General features: G+C 34.4%; 1 protein-coding gene across 3 annotated transcripts in view; it reads right to left on the reverse strand.

Annotated features, from left to right (window-relative positions):
* Positions 1-544: 544 nt before the first annotated feature.
* LOC126754446 (probable nuclear hormone receptor HR3) overlaps positions 545-17,556 on the reverse strand; it is an 82,894-nt gene continuing 65,882 nt past the window's right edge. For 2 of the 3 annotated variants that reach the window (XM_050466410.1, XM_050466411.1), the window contains exons 2-9: positions 10,340-10,567; positions 10,069-10,234; positions 9,827-9,993; positions 8,910-9,013; positions 8,628-8,774; positions 6,967-7,210; positions 6,740-6,890; positions 545-6,675 (exon numbers count right to left, since the gene is read on the reverse strand). In XM_050466410.1, coding sequence (XP_050322367.1) covers positions 6,555-6,675; positions 6,740-6,890; positions 6,967-7,210; positions 8,628-8,774; positions 8,910-9,013; positions 9,827-9,993; positions 10,069-10,234; positions 10,340-10,567 — 1,328 coding nt within the window. In that variant the 3' untranslated portion in view covers positions 545-6,554. The remainder of the gene's footprint in view (positions 6,676-6,739; positions 6,891-6,966; positions 7,211-8,627; positions 8,775-8,909; positions 9,014-9,826; positions 9,994-10,068; positions 10,235-10,339; positions 10,568-17,556) is intronic. The other variant, XR_007666295.1, reaches the window with a different exon arrangement.

Here is a 17,556-nt window from a genome sequence, read left to right on the forward strand (position 1 = left end):
ACACATGTGTATATGTATATGCATGTATGTATGTATATATATAAATAACATGTATTCTATACAGGCCCACTGTACCTCACACAACAACATTATTTGTTTTTGTTTTTGTTGCTTACTCTTTGCTTTTTTTGCTTTTGCTTTGACAACTTTAGCATTATTGCTGTAATAGTTAAATGCTATTGGTAGTATTTTTAATAAAAAAATGATTATTATTTTCATATAAATAAATGTGTTTTGTTGTTGTTTTTTGTTATTTATTTATTTTTATTTTTATTTTTTTTTTATTTCATAAAGGAAATGCGCTAATGGTTTGGGTTTGCTTTGGGTAAATGAGAGTTTTTAGTCTGTTGTATGCACTATGTAAGTATGTATGTATGTATTTGCAGCTAAAAGGAAATATCAAACACAAAGGCATTTTATTTTTTTAAATTAATTTTTGCTTGTTTTTAATGTATTTTGTTTTTGTTTTCTTAACCGTTTTCACTGCATTGCTGGTAATAAAAAGTCAAATCATGCATTCAATTAATTGTTTTTTATTACTGTATTTTTTTTTTTTTGTAATTATTTTTTACTACTTTTTACCATAATATGTATGCAATTATTTTCGACATGTGTACCGTAGTTCCGCTACTTAAATAACATACTTTTTATTTTACCGCTTTAGAGTATGTATATATATATATGTAGATATATATATGTATAAATATTAACTAATTTTAATTAATAATAATGTTGATAATAATCATAATATTAATAATAATAATAGTAATATTATAATAATAATAATAAAAAAAAATTAACCATTTCACTAGTTGCAATAAAAACTTACAGTTTACGTTTAACAGTAATATAATTTATATGTATGTATGTATAACGTTAGATTTTGTTTTATACACATGTATGTAAATATTTCCTTTTCATTTTCATTTTCATTTCTTCTGCATATTACTAATTCTTTGCCACTTTCCACACTCTTCGCTTGTATATAAGTATGTATCCTGTGTATATATGCATGTGTGTTGCTTGTATGTGTGTGTACTCGTATTGCATAAATGTACGTGTATTCGCTTTTTATTCATTTATATATATATATATATATACTTGTATATATATAATGCATTTATGTTTTAGTATATCATTGTGTTTCCAACTAATTTTTAAGGCAAAAAACATAAAACGAAATTTTATTTTGTTTTTGTTTTCTCAATGCGCTCTTTCATACAATTTCATTAATTTTATCAGTTTGCTTTTGAATTTTATCTTTAATTTAGTTACGCTTCTCGGAATCGGCTCAAAAATCAATCGTAAGTAAAGTCATCATAATCGCAATTATATTATGTAATATGTATTAATAAAAAATAGAAAAGAATTTATGTATAATTTTTTTTTTGTTTAAGACACACTAATTATCACCGTCCTCCAAGTGTTGTTTTTTTTGTTGGTTTCTTTATTTATTTATATATGTATATATTTTTTCTTTTTGCTTACAACGAATTCTCGTATCTCTTCGTCTATGATACTGCACTAATTGCTTATGGTTGTTGTTATTGGTAGTGGTAATGATGGTGAGGAGAGGTTAGGTTATGATTTTCCGTTTGCTTTTGGGCTACTGAAAAGTGCATAGAAATATGCGTATGTGTATGTGTGGGTGTGTGTGGTACGAGTGTGGCCTAACGGTAGATGCATGCTGCTGTTGGAGTGTCTCCTAAATATCGCTTTAAGTCTCCTAAATATGAAGTCAACTTCAGTATGAAAACGCGTCTCAAATCTACGACGAAATCGATTAAAGGAAAATTTTAAATTTTTTTAGTGACAACTCGTACTTCGTAACAAAAAAGCTAATCAGCCGTCGGCTCAACTTTATAAAGGCTCTTTCTGGGTCTTTTAATTCCAATGTTATTCTATGTATACGAGTATGCAAATAGAAAGCATAAAGTTAGTTAGTAACAAACATAATCCATTAGAAGAATATCTTGTGAAAGCTCAGTTAACTAATTAAAGTTCTTAAAAACCGTGTTGAACATTCGTGTGAAAAGCTTGTCTGAACTATGAAAGCTGAATTGATAAGTGGAACCTTTCTAAAATGTTAGGGTTATTTTTGTGGCAAAAACTAAAAATTAGAAAAAGCTTTTTTTAAATTTTAGAGTTTACTTTTGTGTTAAAAGTGAATAATAACTTAACAAATGAAAGCTCTTAGAACCCTTGTGGACATAAGCGTGAAAAGCTTGCCCGAACTATGACAGCTGAATTGACAAGTAAAAGCTTTTTAAATTGTAAGGCTTATTTTTGTGTAATAAATTTGTTCTAATTCAAAGCTATTTCGAAAAACCTTCTCAAAAAAGCTTCTCGAAACTTTAAAGCTTACCTTTATGTTTAAACTTGAAACTAACTTAACAAATGAAAGCTCTTAAAAACCGCTTTGGATGTTCGTGTAAAAAGCTTGTCCGAACTTTGAAAGTTGAATTGACAAGTGAAAGCTTTTTATGCTTATTTTTATTTCAAAAATTTGTTCAAAATGAAAACTAATTTGAAAAAGCTTCCTGTAATTTTAAAGCTTACTTTTGTGCTAAAAGTGAAAACTAACTTAACAAATGAAAGCTTTTAAAAAGCGCTTTGCACGTTTGTATCAAAAGCTTGTGAAAGCCAAATTAACAAGTGAAACATTTTTAAATTTCAGGCTTTTTTTCATTTCAAAAGCTTGTTGGAACTGTGAAAGCTCTTAAAAATGTAAAGCTTACTTTTGAAGTTCCCTTACGTATAAAAGGCTTATTTTTGTTCCAAAACTTGTGTGAACTGTAAAAGCCTCTTAAAAATTTAAAGCTTACTTTGGTGCAAAAAGCTTGTCCTACCTATGAAAGCTAATTTGACAAGTAAAAGCTTTAAAAAATCGCTTAAAACTTTTGTATAATAAGCTTGTTTAGACTATGAAAGCTATTTCGAACTGTGAAAGGTTTTTAGAATCGTTTTCAATCTAAACGTAAGCAGACTTTAAACAATAAGGCCAGATTAAAAGCATAAACGAAGTCGTTCTGCACAATAATGGAATATACAAAGTATTCAAACTGCTAGTAACGCGAAGATATCTCACCCAAAAAAAATTATATTATAATTAAAAAAAAATAAAACAAATATATACGATAAGTACATTCCGCAAACTACTTTCGTGTTAAGAGTGAGACGCTCAAGTCAAAGCAAAAATATTTTCAACAAAAGTAAAAAGAAGTAAGCTGTGTCTGCAAAAGTGCTCCTGCAAAGCTCTACGCCGGCTGAACACAAATGTGGTGTAAAATCGTATATCTCATTTTCGTATATAGCAAATTGCTGAACGCCGCCATAAATACCTTTGACGCGCAGCATTTAAAAAAAAATAAAAAACAAATTGAAATAATTATAAGAATGAAAACAATAAAAACGTAATTAAAATGTAAAACTATGTAAGTAGAACGCTTAAAATTTACATACTACACGTACACACTGACAATGCACATATGTATGTATATGCTTAAACAAAATATAGTATAAAACAGCGAATACAAATTTATGCGTTTTTTCACTAGTTTTTTGAACACTATAAGCTGGTGTAAAATATCTCAGCTATTTTTTTTTGTAATTTTCATAAAACGTATTACAAAATTAAAATAAACTTTGTATATCAAATCGGAATATCTATATAAATATATATATATACGTTTTGCTCGTTCGATAGACAAAGACGTGAACTATACTTATGAACACAATTGGGCGATGCCGGTGCTTTCAGCTTTGCAGAAACAACTCTCACTCTGTCAACTTTGTAGTTGTTTTCAAAAACAAAAGGAGGAGGAGATAGAAATAGTGAGAGCCACAACCTTTAAATAACGCTCAAGCTCTTCATTATATACTATTAGCGAGGCTCCCGCGATTAAAATTTAAAAAAATAACTACCCAGCAATTATTCCTTTTACAGCTTTGCTCTGCTTTAAACTGGCCACTAAAGATCGATTATTATGGATCGATGGATTGTTATGGTTGTTTTTTTTTCATTATCTAGTCTTAACGTTCTTGCGTTCTGAAGCTGAGCTTATTTTTAAACTCGTTTTTCTCAGAAATACTTCATTCAAATTTGCTTGAGAAATTACTTGGAGGCAGATGACTCGATCACTATCATATGTTACCGCGTGGTCTACATAAAATGACCTTCCAATTTTTTGATCTAATCGATTTCTAATTCCCAAAAATCGCATTCACCTAGATGTACCCTTAAAATTTGTACAGTCTTGTATTGAAATGATAAATTTCTCTTGGAAATTTTCAGAAAAGTACTAATTATATACACCGAGTCGGTCGTTGATGCCTTTTAGAGGTACAGGTAGTTAACCTTCTCAGAAAATTTCGAGGACCGACTTTGGTCCGATAAAAATCCGGCTTCGTTCCGCTTATATGGATCCGACTGATGTGGGAACGATCGTGAGCATGCAGCACAACAGCAACAGCAGGGAAATTCAGCAAAAAAACTTTAATATTTAAATTTTCTCTAAATTTCAAAGCTACAGCAAAATAAATTCTCATTTATGTGTATGGATATATGTATATGTGCAAAGAGCCTCATATCTCCTATATATGATTGTAGGTGGATCTCTTTGCGTACTTCTCTTCCTATTAAAAGCATTATCCTCGGCAGGAGGTATACAAAAACAACACAAGTCAACAAATAAAAAAAACCTTGCATTGCAGCGCATTTGCTTATGTAGCACAACAGCATGTTATTAACATTTACGGATGAGCCTATGCAAAAGCTGAGAATGTTAATTAACATTCTTTAGAATTCTGTAGTAAAGGTGTTGAAAATAGCAAATTAAGATATTAACTAGTTAAACAAAATTTTACAGAAAACTAAAACATAACAATAACGAATAAAAAAGCAATTGGTATCAATAACATTTCAACAGAAAATGTTAAAGCATATGCATGAGTTTACAGCAAGGCTGTTAATTAGCAGTGCTGCAACTAAAATGGCGCCTAAAAATAGCTCACACATATTTTTGCACTGTGCTGACAGTCGGTCTATAAAATATGCTTGCTTACGAGATGTATTACGAAAATCTGCCACTTTTCAACTTTTTTCACTATTTTTTTCAACAATCAATGCAAAGGTTAGGTTTTCGGCCGTGAGCACTCGTTTGCTTTTAATGATGTATGTGTGTGTGTGTATGCTTGTCGATTTGCAAAAGTCTTTTCAATAATATTCGCAAGTTATATACCTTCTAATTTTAATTAATATTTTTTTTTTATATCTTTTGGAAAAATTTGTGCTGGTTCGAGTTGAACGAAATAAATTGTTTGCGTTTGCTTGGGTTTCGCCGATTGCGCCAGGCATCAACTACGTAGTATATAGAGTTTTCGTTTAGCTTTTTTGCTTTTGTTTTTTTGTTAAGGGCTGAATAAGTTTGCGTTAGATTGGCAACGTTTTTGTATTTTAGTTTTTGAAGTTGAAAGTTTAGTTTTTCGAGATTTTCTTCTTGTTTCTAGGTGAAAGTGAAGTTGTGTATTTGTGTGTGTGTGTGTGTGACTATAACTGTTAGTATGTATCCGTAGTTTTGTTTTATTTGTCTTACTTTATGTTCGCCTATTTTTGTGGCTTAAATGCTGCTTTAATTTTCCTGTGTTTCTGCTGCGCGTTTTACTTAGAATGATTCTGAATAATTAGTATTTAGTTTTATTTTTTCTTTTGTTATAACAATGTGATATAATGTACGGTATCTTGTAGTTATTGCGTTTTATTTTGCGTTTATTTTTACTTTTTCTCTTTTCTTTTGTATGCAAATGTTGAGAGGTGTGATTGTGGTTTGTGTGGTTTGCTTATGAATTCGTGTGTGTTTGTATGTGTGTGTGCATTCGGCATTTTGGTTTGTCTATGTATATATGTATATGTATTTTTTCTGTTACTATTTAAATTCTGTATAAATATCCTTAAACTTAATTTGCTGCTTAATATTTGCTTAATTTTTTCTTGGTTTTTTGTTTTGTTTTTGTTATTGTTTGTTACTGCTTATTATGTGTGGCTTGAATTAATTAGTTATATAAACCTTTTGTTTCTTTTGTTCTGCACTATGATTTACTATTTCTTTTGCTTGTTTAGTGTGTTTTTGTTTTTGTTTTTGTTACGCTATATTTTAACAGTGAATAAACTGAGAATACATTGTTTGTTGTTGTCACTTTAAGTTCCGTTAAACAGAACTTCGGACGCTTGTTGGTCATCTGACTGTCTGCTTGCAGTTGGCTGTTGTTTCAATAAAATTGCTTGTGTTGTTGTTGGTTTCGTATGTGTTTGTTGTTGTTGTTACAGCTTGTTCTAACGTAAAGTCATTGCAGCAGCAATCAGTTTCATGCATTGCATGCACTACTTGCCATCACCGTCACCGACACCGTCATCGTCATCGCTTTCAAGTCCGCATCTCCTTCCTCATCGCCAACTCTGCCAACAGTCATCGGGTAATTCTTTGTTTCTACGTTAACGCATCTAGGGTGTCCGGTGCATCGATTGCGTTCGTAGTCTCCACATAGTTTTCTTGATGTTATGTGAGATCCTGCGGCGAATCTATTGAGAACAGTTCTTTGTATAGCGCCGGAAAGACGACGTTCGGGTGTTGTTGCTTAAATTTGCTCAGTGCTTCCATATGCATTATGGAGATATCGCTGCAAAGCATACAAAATGAATATTGTATATAGAAACAAATTATATATATTTTATTCGGCTTACCGGAAATTCGGTATATTGTTTAACAATGTATCTAAAACAGTCACATCGCCCTTTAAGGGCGCATGGTTCGCTTTAACCTCCTGGCTTATTGCATTCATGCTTAAATTGAAAAGCCTCTGGATTTCTGTATTACCGCGCACGCCATTTCGTTCTGTAAACACATATTATATTTCATTGACATGAGTATATTCTCTCGCTATATTGTGAATTATGGTTGTTGGTTTTACCTGGCCAGAGCAGCACTAAACTTTGATACAGCGCCAACTCCGTTTCAGTCAGTTTCAGTTCGGCTATTGATTTAGCCGTTTGAAAGATTCGCGATACCAGACGCATTTCGTCCGAATCGGATGTGTAGAACGCTTCCTGCGGCAGCATCACATCACCATAGAGTACCGCATTCTGTGAGAGATCGAGCAATCGCGACATTCGCACGATGGCCAGTTCGAATGATCCAGTTTTCAGTAGCAGAATCTGAAAGGATGGCGGAAGAAGAAAAAAAATATTTTATATTTACATAATTTTAATAAAACACGTCATATTATTTGAAATTTCGTCATTACATCACATTTATATACTAGTGATCAAAATTAAGCATTATCATTGAAAACTAAAACTTTAGTTGTTCATTTATGCTAATATTTTGCGCAAGAAGTTTGACAGCAACGAGTTTTTAAATATCACGCATTATATCATGGAAATCACTTCGCATTATCACATCATATCACCACATCACATATCATAAAATTAGATTTAAATTCTTGATTTGAACATTTAATTTTATATAAGTTAATTATATTGATTCTATTCTATTTTTTTAGCAATCACCTAGCTACTGATCTGATTACATTGTGTCACTTGTTAACATCACATTGAAAATATACAAGTATTCGAGCTGTTAAGTCAAATTTAAGCCAATTCTGATTGACTGCAGGCATATTAATTTAATTACTTCGAATTACTTCGAAATCTTATTATTTAAAAATATTACATCACCCTTTCACATGGCATTAAGTCAAATCATATCAATATAGTCTAAAAACAATTTCAATCACCTCAAATTATGCATGCTAGAACAAAACTAAAATTACTTCGAACTCTCATTACTTAAAAATGTCACATCGCCACATCACATCATATGACATTGTATCACATCTTATCAATATAGTTAAATAAAATTTTCATCACCTCAAATTCTGCATACTTTTGAATCGCTTGAGTCAGAGCATATTGCAAACGCTACAACATGCGACATCACATCGTATCATATCACCAATTAATTTACTTGAAATTTTCACTTTTCACCATATGATCAAATTTGACCCGGACCGCCAAAAAATTTACGTATTTTAATAAAATAAAATTTCGTTATCGTATTTAAAATATTCTCCTCAGCGAATATAAGCACGCTAACGCTAAAACTAGTTCTCAATATACTTGTTATACGCCTTGGTTGGCATAGTTTTCAGTGTCTTCAGTAAGTTTTCGATGACTTCAAGACCTTCACTGAATGTCTTATGCCACTCCAATAACTATGTTCGTGATAAATTAGATTTTCCGAAACACTTATGCAACATTTTCAACGATTTCCTAGCCGTGACTCCTTTGAAAACACAAAATTTCAAGCTTTCGGTGTACAATTTTTTCCATGGTGAAAATCACCAAACAAACTTTTGGCAGAATTCACAGGAAATTAATATTTTGCGCGATCCGGTTAGCAATTTAAATGGACCCGTCCGGGTTAAATTTGATCATATGGTAAACATCTTAGCGACCCATTTAGCGTGTGCATATTAAATGGACCAGTCCGGCTCAAATTTGATCATATGTTAAGCATCTACTAAATTGCCTAATATATATTATAAATTTTTTTTCTGGTTAGTTTGCTCACCTGATCATCCTGACTTAATCGCATAAATCCGGGTATCAGTTTCGCAAATTCGATTATGTTTTGTATCATTTGTGTTAGCTTTTCAGCGCAGTCTAGCCACAGCTCCTCCTGGCCCAGATTCTTGTAGTAGAGTATCCTCGAAATATCCTTATGAGCGCAAGCGAAATCATAATTTTAAACACATTTAACCGAAATGAAAGTAAAACAAACCACAAATACAACAAACAATTAGTGAGAGTTCAATTTCGGCGGGCGAGCGAGTGCAAATATCATCGGTTTTACCTGAGACTTCCGGAACATATCGTGTACGGCTTCGAGTTTGGTGCTTGTGTTGGCGTGTGCCTCGGCTAAGGTTTTTATAAGAACATCATTGATGTCGCCATCAGCTGGTTGGTGGGGGGAGGAGAAGCAATGCAACAAGGAATATACAATCAAAATATTTACCAGAATTTCGAATATTTGTTTTTGTTTTTTTTTTTTATTTTTTTTCTTAAATTTGATTTTTTTTGGTAGACAACAGCGAATATTTGATGCAGCGATTTAACGAAATATATTACAATAACAAATATTTGAGACTGCCCACCCCAAATGAAATGTACGTGCCCCACAACTAAGAATGAATGATTGTATGCCAATGTGTTATAGAAAATGAATGTGTGCAGATAAATTTGGATGAATTTTGGAATTTTGAAGCTACGCGCCCCACTACGACGCGCCCAACCCACTAAGGCGAATTATGATTTACTTTACTTAACAACAACAAAAACGGAAGTAGATGCATTTCGCTTGTAATTACAGTCCATGGCTGCGGTATATATGTATGTATACTCATATGCATATGTACGCATGTAGCAGCGGCGTTACTTACATCCCACACTCACACTCACTTCAAAACCTAGGCGCTGACAAAAAGAAATTATAGCAAACAAACGAAAATAGATTTGATTCGACAATAATTGAATGGACATAAAGTGTACAACTTGAAAACGCGATGGGCTCACGGCATGAACTTGACAATTGAACTGGATAACGTTTAACGATAACTTCAATGATGACTAAGATGAGTAGTAGTAGTAGTAGTAGTAGTGGTAGTAAGTAGTAGTAGTAGTGGTAATGCGTGTGGTAAGTGGTTATACGAATATTAAATGCTGATTCGTCTATGGGAATTGGCACGAGTTTTTGTGATTTTAGTCTCCTACCATGACTGACGAAGTCCGGATCCATTATCGTGCCACGCGGCTCATACGTGGTGCTGTCGACGTAATCCGCAGATATATCATAGGCCATCGTCTGTTGCGGTGTTACCGATGTCGAGTAGCCATAACCGTAGGGACTGCTCACTTCATTGCTGGAGTAGCCGCCATAGCTGTAAAGAGAGAAACGTCAGCGCGTGAGTATCAACTACGCAAATATATTCCTATAAAATCAAGCCTGAACTTACCCATTGTAATTATGGTGCAGCTGATCGCTACTCGAAGGTGTTTGTGTGTCGAAAACTGAGCTATCCGGCGCCGCGTCACTCTGTGCTCGCAACTGCGCCTTGTGAAACTTCACCTCTTCCTCCACTTTCTCACGCTGTTTCTTCGACATTCTACCGAATTTTACAGCTGCAAAACATTAACGTCGCATTCATTATAATTTTTATAAATTTGCAAGAAAAATTATTAATAAGCATAGTTGTTGTTTTAATTTATGTGGCGTGCCACACTCACCATCACGACTCATTCCCAATTGTAGGCACTTTTGCAGTCTACAGTATTGACACCGATTGCGATTGACACGGTCGACAACACATTGTTTATTGCGAGGACACTGATAATTCACTACAGAACTTTGTGACCGGCGAAAAAAACCTTTACAACCTTCACATGTTATAACGCCATAATGTACGCCAGATGACTTGTCGCCACAGACTTTGCATGGAATTATTTCAATTTGAGCTGTAACAGAAAGAGAAAAAAAAACATTTATGAGTTGATGATAGTTTGTAAATTTTTAAAATTTAGAGTTTTTATATGACAGTTGATAAACGATATTTCCGATTATGTAAAAAAGTTTGGTTATCTCTGTTTGAGAATCATTAGTACAGTTCATATAAATCAAGCAATTACAACGCTTTGCTCAGAACTCGCTGGAGTTACAGACGCTCAGAAATAATATTAAACTAGCAGCGCTTAATATGATATTACGAGTAATTCTCTGACCGGTCACTGATAACCACATCCGTGGAAAACAGTCGCTGTTCCAATATTTTTAGAAAATAATGCAATTCCGATGTAGCTATCAAAAAACATTTGCATTTTCTTCTAAGGGTAGATCAAATAAGCAATAATTGTAAAAATTTTTGGTGTATATTGGGAAAGTTGAAAAAAAGTTACAGCTGAAGTAATTCGCTACCTCGGACTGAGTAGGCAATTGAGAAGTAAATTCCTCTCTCGACGATAAAAAACCAAACTCTATAAGTCACTCTGAATTCCCGTCCTGCAATATGGTGCAGAGGCTCGGACGATGACAACAACTGATGAATCGACGTTGTGAGTTTTCGAGAGAAAAGTTTTGCTTTTATGGTCCTTTGCGCGTTGTCCACGGCGAATATCGCATTCGATGGAACGATGAGCTGTATGACGACACAAGAATTTTTGTATAAAAAGATAGAGATTGTATAAAATGGTGAAGTTTACGGAGATGATGCTGTATCAGTTGCGCCTCGCTCTGCTCGACCTACGGTTGAAAAAGTCAATGAAATTATGGAACAGATCATGGTCTAACCGTGGTGAAGCTCAACAAATGGCCGCAAAGCCGAGTGTTTGGTGCTCACTATGAGCTGCTCCAGCCTGGTCGAGCGATTGATTCTACATTTTTCTGTCATCAACTGATGTGATTGAAGCAAGCAATCGAAAAAATGGCCAGAACTGATCAACAGAAAGGGCTTCGTCTTCCATCAGGATAATGCTAGATTACACATATCTTTGATGACTCGGCAAAAACTGGGTGAGCTTGGCTGGGAAGTTTTGACGCATCCACCATACAGCCCTGACCGTGCACCATCGGACTACTATTTGTTTCGGTCAATGCAGAACTCCCTCAATGGAGTAAAGTTGGCTTTAAGAGCAGTCTGTGAAAATTACTTGTCGCATTTATTCGCCGAAAACCAGAAAAGTTTTACACTGATGGAATAATGACTCTAGTGAAAAAATGACAAAAAGTGGTCGACTAAAATGGTAGGTATTTGGTCCATTAAAGTTCATTAAAATATAAAGAAGTAAAACGAAGTTTCATTAGAAATACGAAAAGACTTTTCCGACTACCCAATATTACAATTGTATCAATATCGTAATACTCTGAATAGAGTTAACCACAAATTTTCTAATGCCCAAAAGACAATGTCGGAGACTCTATCATAGTTATATAAATAATCAGCGTGACTCGTTGAGTCGATTTAGTCATGTCCTTCCTGTCCGTATGTCGCTGTACATACGCGAACTGGTTCCTCAGTTTTTGAGATATCAATCTTAAATTTTGCACAATTTGTTTTTATTCTAAACAAGCTACTCGTTTGTCGAAACTCTTGATATCGGACTAGTCTAGCAGATAGCTGCCATGGAAACTGAGCGATCAAAATAAATTCTTGTATGGACAACTTCTAAATTTAATGAGATTTCTACACGAAATTTGGCAAATATGATAAAAATGATATAATCTCCGAACAAATTGTTCAGATAGAATAACTTTAGCCTATAGCTGCCATTTGGATTTACCGATCAGAAATAAGATCTTGTATTTTTATTTGACAAGACGTCTTCACGAAATTTAGTATGGCTTATTGTTCAAGACAACACCTATTAAATTTAAAATAATCAATTGGCACACACAGTAAGATTGTCTATAAAATTAGCCAGCATCGCTAATATTTTTTTTATTAACTTTTTTGATTTCCATATATTTACAAACACACATTTGACATACTTTTTTAAGAACATTTTAACCCACTAAATTTTGCTATTATATAAATTTTTGCTTATGCAAGTCTAAAAATTTTCGTTACAACAGTGTTTATATGATTTATTTAGACAAATTTAACTGGCTTTTCGAAATATTTTAACCGTACACTTGTATTCAAAATATTTTATACTCAATAGAATCGATGGATCGTATCCAAAACAAATGTAAAGTGGCCCAAACGACACTTAACTTGTTGATGCAGGTAATTAAAGCAGAAACCGAAGCCACACTACTTCCTCTGCTCGCATGTTCTTTGTTGTGTTTTCGCAATGAAAAACTATGTCAAAGCTTTAAAACTTTTTGCCGCAAAACATTAGAAATAATGATAAAAAAAAGTCACTTTGCAAACACTAATGTGCGGCGACAGCTTAAAAATAGCAATACAACAGCAGCAACAACATAAGTCTTTGCACCTATGTACATACTATATACATACATACATACATATTGCGTATGTACGAGTATGAGTATAAGCGCGAGCAATATTAGCATGCCTAAACCGAGTAATTAAAGCATAAATGTAGACATTAAAGCAAAGACAAGACTATCGAAGAATTATCAAAGCAGCAACAACAACAATAGAACACTGTCAAAAGGGCAGCCGGGTGCCTAAGCTACGAGCAGGATCGAAGCGCTTTATCAGGCATACATATTCTAAACTTTTTTTTATGATTTATTTACTTTGATTTGCTTTGCTGCCTCTTTATGACCTATGCCACCCCTAAGCAGAAGCGTCTTGCCGCTGACGCCTCGACAATGTAATAAAACCGAGTGTATTACTCACTACACCTCATCAAGGGGCGAGCGGCAGCTTGTCACGCACAGAACGGAACCTAATGTTTGCATACAACATACCTATACATACATACATGCATCCATATGTATGCGCATAGAGGTATTTACATAGAAATGTGTGTTTAGTGTTTATTTGTGAAATGACAAGTATTCGAGATGTCAATGAACTTTCTTTGGATTTATAACACACATCAAATATATTGTATTGTATTGTATTGTATTGGATAGTGTTGATATTGTTCTTGCTGTTGTTGCCATTGTTGTTGTTGTAGTTGAAATGTGCTGTGCAGGCAAGACGCTCGGTGCTCGAACGCCGTTTGGCGCGCACATAAATATTTCGAAACCATATGAAACGAAATGAATGAACAAACAAATGGCTATAGAATATTATGTGAGCTTTCGGAGCTTTTCGCTTTCGGCGCTCTCTGTTAAGCAGCGCTGTGAGCTTTGCTATTTGTTTGCTAATCTATGCGCTCTTATTTTTTGCTCTTAAATTCACACTCTTCAAAGCATAATTTTAAATATTTTTGCGTTTTCTGCAACTCTTTAAAGTTTTCTTGCGCCTTGTGTGCGGCTGTGTGCTTGAGCATAACTGAAGATTTGTGTGAATTACATTCATTCATAGTTGCAGTTCGGAAAATGTGAGCTTTCTGTTGTTGTAGCTTTTGTGTTGTTGCGCTGCAAGTGATTAGGCTATCGCTGGGGGTTGACTGCGCCAGCTTGACAAGCAGCAGCTTGTCTCAGCAGCGCGTTATGCTGTAATTGTTTATTGCATTTTTTTTTAACAATTTTATATTCTTTTAATTACGATTTGATGCTTGCAAGCGCACATTAAAGTCGCTTGGGTTAAACGAATATTGCAAGAAAAGTAAGTAAAGATAAAATTGATAATTGCGATTTGCAAGAATTATCAGCTCATTGATCTTTTATGTGTTTTTATTGTTATATGTGCCAATATAGATTTGATTTTTATGGAACTGCGGGTTTATTACAAGTTTTGCGGTTTGTTGAAAAGCAATGTTTTCCAACTCAAATACGTTTGGAATTATTTTGTTACTAATGCTTTAAATCAAATAGAACTTTCTTAAATTTAATTGAAATACACAAATTATAGCAATATTATTTAAAACTAGATATTTATTTTTTTTTTCAATTCAAATTTGTTTTAAAAATTAACCGTAAGTTTTAAAAGCGAAATCTGTGACTTCGTCTTGAGGAAGAAATCGTTACCCAAAATGTATAAACCTCTACTATTGGGTTCAGATCACTACTACATATAATCATCGTAAATTAGTGAAAAAGTTAAGACGTACCAATTGCGATCTCCGACGGCGTAAAAAAAGCACTCCCACTGCTTTCTCCGTGGATGAAACCTAAGAATATTCTATACGACACAATATCGTCCTTAAGGTCGGAAAAAAAAACTAAAATTGTCAAAATGGCGGTATTTTTAAAAGAAAGATCTAAAACTAGTAAACCATTGTATGGAGACGGGACTGTACAGAGCAAATCGGGACGCGACATTGATAGTAGCGAATTGTACGAGTAAAAATCTGCAAAAAATTGTTGTCTCAGCAAGCTCAAGAGAAATTTTTCAGCAACTTCCCTCTCTCTTCTTCACTGCATGTATCATCTATGTAAACAACATCCAGAGAAAGTTTAATAGTGGAAGGATCATTTGCCTTAATGTAATAATTCAAACAAATTTTAAAAATGTTTTTTCCAAGAAAACGCATTTAATAATGAACTGATTCAGAAGGACGATGGGACCAAAGATGCGCACCTATGAGAGCTGCCCCTGCTCTGATGTCGAAATCATGACTGCCGACTTTAACGCCAGGGTGGGCAAAGAATGTATCTTTGGCACAACGGTCGGTAAATTCAGCCTCCACGATGAAACATCCCCTAGTGGGTTGAGGCTGATCGACTCGCCGGTGCCCGAAATATGGTTATCTGTAGTACTAAACTCCAGCAAAGAAAAATTCATCAACTACCTGACTGTTTCCGGATCAAAAGCTCAGCAACCAGATCGATCATGTTCTGACAGACGGAAGACACGTCTCCAGTGTTTTAGATGTACGTACGCTCCGAGGTCCTAACATTGACTCGGACCACTATCTTGTTGCAGCCAAGATCAACAAACAGAAGCAAGGTTAGTCGTCGAGAAGCTGCAATCACAACAGTCAGTCGAACGATTTTCTACTCGACTTGCACTCCAGCTCACTGACGGCACTCATCAGCAACTCGGTATAATGGACATCATTTCAAGCTCCGTAAGTACAGTTATAAACGAAACCATTGGTTTTCGGGAAAGGCAAAAGATAAGACGGAGAAAACCGATTGCCTACCCCGCGTTACAATTGACCACAATACGTGTGGGATGGAATATATAGATACCAAGAGGTGAAGAGGAAAGCGAGGCGCACTTGCAAACAAAAAAAAGAGAGGTCGAAAATCGTGAGTATGAAAGCTGACCGACAGTGGTAATGCACCTAAAAGAAGATTTCAAGAGCGGAGCATACTCTTGTAGAATCCCCAGATGTGATCTAGTGACTGATGCCCAGAGTTTATCAAAATTATGTAGGCAACACTTCTCCTGTTGAATGGCAGTGAAAACAGAACACCAGAAGATGGTGAATCCGACTCTCCAATCGATGACGATGTAGCGGACGTTCCATTGCCCGACCATGAAGAAAGTTCGAATAGCATTTACCCTTCTAAAGAGCAACAAAGCGGCGGGGCCTATGGATTGCCGGCCGAGCTATTTAAATATTCCTTTTAAATATGAACGGACTCTGATTTAGTCTAACAGGAACCATTTAACTGTTTTTTTTTGTTAGTAGCACTGAAATCTGAAGAACAAAGGATATTTCTGTTTTGAAGAAGTATTTTGACCAAGCGATGACCTCGCCGAGTTTCTAAGGAGGTGCCAATTATTCAAAATACATACATACAAATGTATGTGTCTAAAAAACATATTTCTGAAATTGACTAAATTCCCAGTACTTCAGTCGAGGCTGTATGAATAAATGTATGTATGTGTATGCCATCGGCTTGTTTTCCGTCATTTCAGAAATTATTATGTAAATAAATGTAATCTGTGTACGTGTGGGTGTTGTATGTAAGTGGCGTATAAATAATTTTGTAAAAAGCTGATCTCTTGCAGCTTCACAGTCTTACGAATTGTTTGCATGCGAAAAAGAATACAAAATGTGTATAGTATGTGCAGCGCATTCTTGTGAGTGTTTTTGTGCATGTGTGCGTGTTTTTTTGCAGAAACGCTTATCTTGTCGGCGTAGCGTGCAGTTGGCGTCTTAATCGCCGCTAGTGCTAGCGAGGGGTTAAGCCAAGTGGAGGAGGCAAAGCCAGCGCGAGTCACCTTCTCGTATAAATAATAAAAACAATAACAAAAACAAACTAAAATAGACGCGAAAAAATGAATTAAAGCGAAACAAAAAACGCAAACGCGAATTTCGACGAAATAAAAAATCGTAGACATTTGTGTGTATGTATATACATATGTATGTAAGCATGTGCATGCAGTTTTGCATTTAGTTTTGCTTGTATGTATATTTGTGTGCATTTATTTAATAATAATATACATATGTATGCATGCGTGTGTGCGGCAATCAAATCGCTTGCATTTGACAAATTCAAGTGCTCCCCACCTGTGACTGGGCGTCACAAAGGCAAAAGTAAAATGAAATGAAAATAGGAAATTATAAAAATAAAACTATTAAAAAACGCTTTTATTATTACTTTGGGTTTTTCTACATTTTTGTGCGTTTTTTAAACATGCATTATTCGCATGACGTGCGCCAATGATTGCCAAGTGCAATATTAACCAATAACACTTAATTATGAAAAATGTGGAAAAAAATATTGCTGATAAAAGAAAAATAGAAACAAAAAGGATGTTAACTTCGACTGCAACGAAGCTATAATACCCTACAGAGATGCATTTCTTTAAGTGTTATTGAAAGTACTTTATCTTTATTTCGGTCGGTCAGTTTGTAAGGCAACTTTATGCTATAGTTTTCGACCTAAGCAATATTTTAGGTGACTGTAGTGTTATCTTGTACAATAATCTATGTCAAATTTCCTAAATTTATCTTGACAAATTAAAAATGTT

The sequence above is a fragment of the Bactrocera neohumeralis genome, chromosome 4 (genome assembly GCF_024586455.1).
Source record: "Bactrocera neohumeralis isolate Rockhampton chromosome 4, APGP_CSIRO_Bneo_wtdbg2-racon-allhic-juicebox.fasta_v2, whole genome shotgun sequence".
NCBI lineage: Eukaryota > Metazoa > Arthropoda > Insecta > Diptera > Tephritidae > Bactrocera > Bactrocera neohumeralis.